Source organism: Vulpes lagopus, chromosome 4 (genome assembly GCF_018345385.1).
Source record: "Vulpes lagopus strain Blue_001 chromosome 4, ASM1834538v1, whole genome shotgun sequence".
In the NCBI taxonomy this organism is placed as follows: Eukaryota; Metazoa; Chordata; class Mammalia; order Carnivora; family Canidae; genus Vulpes; species Vulpes lagopus.
Window position 1 is genome coordinate 54369785 of NC_054827.1, and position 5156 is coordinate 54374940.

Consider the following 5156-nt stretch of genomic DNA (forward strand, 5'->3'; position numbering starts at 1 on the left):
CTAATGCCCTAATAACAGGGGGCAAGACCCCTTTGGGGTCTTTCTCATTTGTTGTCGTTGACAATTCACAGAAAATTTCATTCACATTTTTTCATTTGGGTTTTGATCCATGGCAACATAAGCTGAATGAATATTAATATTCACATTACAGAAGATAAAATTGGGTTTCAGAGAGGATAAGATGTTGAGATCATATAGCAGACCAGGGCAGACCTGGTACTTGACGGAGGTCCAGGTCTTTAATGCTGAAAGCCTAACTTTCCTGATCTCAGTCTCATGTACCTCACGTGATCATCATCATCATCAGATCATGACGGCTGTACTCCATCTCCATGGATGGTCTAGAGAAAGGATTTTATGATATGTGACGGGTAAATAAGTCATAAGGAAGAACTTCCAAAGTGCTGCATAGACATGGGCCAGGAGTGCCATGCATATCCTTTGGAATTGACAGTGGTAACATGCAACATGGAGCCTGGATACTGTTTAATTTGGGGTTGGTTGTGAAGGCACTGTAGAATACTAGAACATGGGCGTTGGCCACAGACTTCGATGTGATTCCTGCCCTGTGACCAGTGGGAAGTTGGTAAGTTGCTTAATGTCTTTCCAAGACTCAGTTTCTTTATCACTAAAATGGGTATAATAACACATCAAGAGGCCATGTAAGAATTAAATTAAGTTAGAGCACAATGTACCCAGTGTGTGGTCTAGCCTATAAAATATTTTGAATAAGTGATATCTGCTACCAATATTGTTAGTCAGAGAGGCAAAGGATGGAAGATTCTAACTGGACCATGGACTCTGACCAAGTGATTTCTCCCCCTCCCCTCCCCCAGGAGAGCTAAGTCCTGTATCTCCAGTATGGAAGTGGAGAACCAGACCCAGGTCACCAAGTTCATTCTGGTGGGGTTTCCTGGGAACTGGGGCATGCGGGTAGCAGTGTTCCTGATGTTCCTCATGGCCTATATTCTGACAGTGGCTGAAAATGTGGTCATCATCCTGCTGGTGCAGCAAAACCGGCCACTGCACAAGCCTATGTACTTCTTCCTGGCCAACCTGTCTTTCTTGGAGACCTGGTACATCTCTGTGACTGTGCCTAAATTACTCTTTAGTTTTTGGTCTGTGAACAACAGTATCTCCTTCACTCACTGTATGATACAACTTTACTTCTTCATTGCCCTCATGTGCACAGAATGTGTGCTCCTGGCTGCCATGGCCTTTGATCGTTATGTAGCCATCTGCCGTCCACTCCACTACCCCACCATTATGAGCCATGGGCTTTGCTTCCGCTTGACTCTTGGTTCCTGGGCCATTGGCTTTGGCATCTCCTTAGCTAAGATCTACTTTATCTCTCGCCTCAGTTTCTGTGGCCCCAATGTCATCAATCACTTCTTCTGTGACATCTCTCCAGTACTTAACCTCTCCTGCACAGACATGTCTGTAGCTGAGCTGGTGGACTTTGTCCTGGCATTGGTCATCTTTCTCTTCCCCCTCTCTATCACTGTTCTGTCCTATGGATGCATCCTGGCCACTGTTCTACGCATGCCTACCGGAAAGCAGAAAGCGTTCTCTACTTGTGCCTCCCACCTTGTGGTGGTCACCATCTTCTATTCAGCCACGATTTTCATGTATGCCAGGCCCCGAGCCATCCATGCCTTCAACATGAACAAAGTGATTTCCATCTTCTATGCTATTGTCACCCCTGCACTCAACCCTTTCATTTATTGCCTAAGGAACAGAGAGGTCAAAGAGGCTCTGAAGAAACTGGCCTATTGCCAAGCTATCTGATCAGACTAGTCACTTACTAGTAGAAGTTAGAATTATTAGAATTTGATTTGGTGCCCTCCTTCCATCCTTGGTACTTTCTCCTTTAATGCCTGAGCTTATGATACTCATGTTAATGTGACATCACCACATCCACATCAGCCACAGGCTGTTGGCTATGTTATGAGGTCTGCATTGGCACATGTGGTCTGTGGTCTAAGGGCATAGCCCTTGTAGAGAGAATTCTCTTTGGCTGGAACCTAAAATAGGGTTTTGACACTGTGAGTAAATCCCTAATGGAGTGAAGTGGGTGAGCAAGTTGGTAGCATCTGAATGAGCTGTTTGGGGATCTAGCAAGCATTAAAGGTTGTGGGCCAACAGATTTGGGATGGCTTCCTGACTAAGACAGAGGTAGCAGCGTCCTCAACAGTCCCATCCTGGATGTTGTGCTGGCAGCCAATCTCAGTAGAGACTGTTCCTCTAGTCCGCCCAACATTTTTTGTAAGCAGCCGGTTCCTTGCATTGCAACATCTCTTCTTCAGGTAGCTAGAGTGCATTCTGTTATCTGTACGTGAACTATACCTAATAAAATTGTAATTTGTCTTCCGACATCACTGATACTGTGGCTTTGTATTGAATTTCATATTTCCCTTCTAGATATTACAATATGTTTGTATCATCTAGTGGATGAGCAAAAAATAAGTGGTAAATAAATAAATATTAGCAAACATATTATTTGCTGAAGGAAACTTTAATCAACTTTTCTTCTCCCTCCTCTTCAATCTACTTTTACTCCCCCTGGCTGTCATTTCTCAGAATACCATTTCAAATACAAGCAACTGGTCCAAGTTTAGTATTTGACAGATTCCCGTACCATACCAGAGTGACTCTCAGCTCTCCTACTTGTTTATCTGATACCCTGCTGTGAACACTAGACTTTCTGATCAAATGTGCCACACATGCACAGAAGGGTATAGATGTGCCCACTCTTGATTCAGTTTTGTCAATGACAAAGGGAGCTATACTTTAAGCTGCATTCAATATAACATGGTAGTGTCAGCAGAAACTTTTATTTATTTATTTTTGAAAGACTTTATTTATTCATGAGAGACACACACACACACACACACACAGAGAGAGAGAGAGAGAGAGAGAGAGAGAGAGGCAGAGACACAGGCATAGGGAGAAGCAGTCTCCTTGCAGGGAACCTGATGCAGGACTCGATTTCAGGACCCCGGCATCATGACCTGAGCCAAATGCAGATGTCAACTGCTGAGCCACCCAAGTGTCCCTCAGCAGGAATTTAAACCTTCCATTAGAACAGTTGAAAACAGAATGGCTTTTAGCATTTTCACATCTTTCACCTGAAAACAAATAATAATTTCAAAAATGTTCTCTCTCTCTCTCTTTGTTTTTTTTTTTTTTTTTAAAGTAAGAGGCATTAGGTATGATTCTTTGCTGGATTTTACAAACTTTCAGAACAGAACCTTACAAGGTAAATCACAGACAGTGGGTTGCAGAAGTTAAAAGCCCAGGTCTCCTGAGCCCTGGATCTGTCCTTAGCTCATGGGATCTTTCTTGAGAGAAAACATGCTTTTTCAGCAGAGTGTAGAAGGTAAGGATGTAGGGGTTTAGTTAGAATCATCAATTGTGGGGATCCCTGGGTGGCTCAGCAGTTTAGCACCTACCTTCGGCCCAGGGCGTGATCCTGGAGACCTGGGATCGAGTCCCATGTCAGGGTCCCTGCATGGAGCCTGCTTCTCCCTCTGCCTGTGTCTCTGCCTCTCTCTCTTTCTCTGTGTCTCTGTCTCTCATGAATAAATAAAATCTTTAAAAAAAAAAGAATCATCAATTGCTGTACCTGGAGAAACTGTTAATAAAATAAAAATGGACAAATGTAGGATATATTCCTCAGGAAAGCAAAGAAACAAAGATAAAATGCAAGCCTACCTTATTTTAGAGAATAAATATATGAAAGGAAATGGCTCTCATAAAGGAAATTATTTAATGTTTGCTCCTGGAACATGTTTTGGTTTCTTGATGCAATAAAGAAGCGATTATACCTATATTTCCACTTAAAGCAAAACATAAAAAGAAACATGATTATTTTCTGAGATAATTCAGATGAACCAATCACGGTATCACAATCTAATAGGGCAGTGAAATGCGTGCATTGAAAAACAGGAAGTAGTGAATGGAAGATAAAAATTACCAACTTGCTATTGATGACCTGAGTTCTAGTCCTGGGTATGTCTTGTCCTGTGATGTGGGACAAATCATCTAAACTCTCTGAAACACTGATAATTTATATGTAAAACAGAAATAATAATAATGCCTGCCTTGTCTCCCTTCCACGATAGTTATGAGGATAAATCGACATGATTCAAAAGACTTTCATTCAGGGTCACCTGGTGGCTCAGTGGTTGAATGTCTGCCTTCGGCTCAGGGTGTGATCCCAGAGTTCAGGGATCGAGTCCCACATTGGGCTCCCTGTGCTTGGGGGTAAGCAGCCACCATGTAGACTTTGGTAGTCAAGTTTTAACAGTTTATTTGGAGACCAAGCCTCAGGATTGATTTTTGACCAACCAAGCCATAATGGAGTTCATCAAATCAATGAAAATGTATTTTTATAAAAAAACATAAAAACTTGTATTTAGGAACAAATGGCAGACAATATATTTGTACATACAAAATGCATACATAATACACATAATGTAATGGGTTGAATGGCGGCTCCCAGAAAGATTTGTCCCATCCTCAAGCTGGAATTTGTGATTATGAGCTTATTTGGAAAAGGGCCTTGGAAATATAGTTAAGGATCTCAAAATGAAACCATCCTGGATTATCTGTATGGGCCCCAAATCCAATGACAAGTTTGTCATAAGACAAAGAAGGGGAGAAGGCAGAGGTAAAGGCCATGTGAAGATGGATATAGCTCGGATTTAAGCTTCCACAAGCTTCCACAAGCCTAGAGATGCTTGCAGCCACCAGAAACTGGCAGAGCAAGGACTGATTCTCCCCTAGGGCTTTCGAAGGAAGTATGATTTTGGACTTCTGGCCTCCAGAAAATAAATTTGTTGTTTTAAGCCACCAGGTTTGTTGTGATTTGTTATGGCAACCCTAGGAAACCAATACGCATACCCGTTTGGGTGGCAGTAAGCACTATGGTGTGTGTGGGCAAACATGGAAGAGTAATAACAAGCTCTGGTGGAGATTTGACATTTTTAATCAGATGGTTACAAAAGCCCTCCCTGAGAAAGTCAAGTCTGAGCAAATAGAGTGTTGCCAAATGTTTTTGACTAATACTGTACAACAGACAAAGGTACAGAGTTTAGAGCTCCATATGGTTAGAGGTCAGCTTGCAGAGGCTGATGGGATGTTGCAATTTTGCA

At 42.3% G+C, this 5156-nt stretch overlaps 1 protein-coding gene across 1 annotated transcript; it reads left to right on the forward strand.

The window, feature by feature from the left end:
* Positions 1-861: 861 nt before the first annotated feature.
* Positions 862-1788, forward strand: LOC121489062 (olfactory receptor 6B1). The gene has a single exon (XM_041751529.1). It carries the CDS (start codon positions 862-864, stop codon positions 1786-1788), a length of 927 nt encoding a protein of 308 aa, XP_041607463.1.
* Positions 1789-5156: the final 3368 nt, after the last annotated feature.

Coding starts and splice junctions, on each gene's coding strand:
- LOC121489062 (XM_041751529.1), top strand. CDS start 862: ATGGAAGTGGAGAACCAGACCCAGGTCACCAAGTTCATTCTGGTGGGG.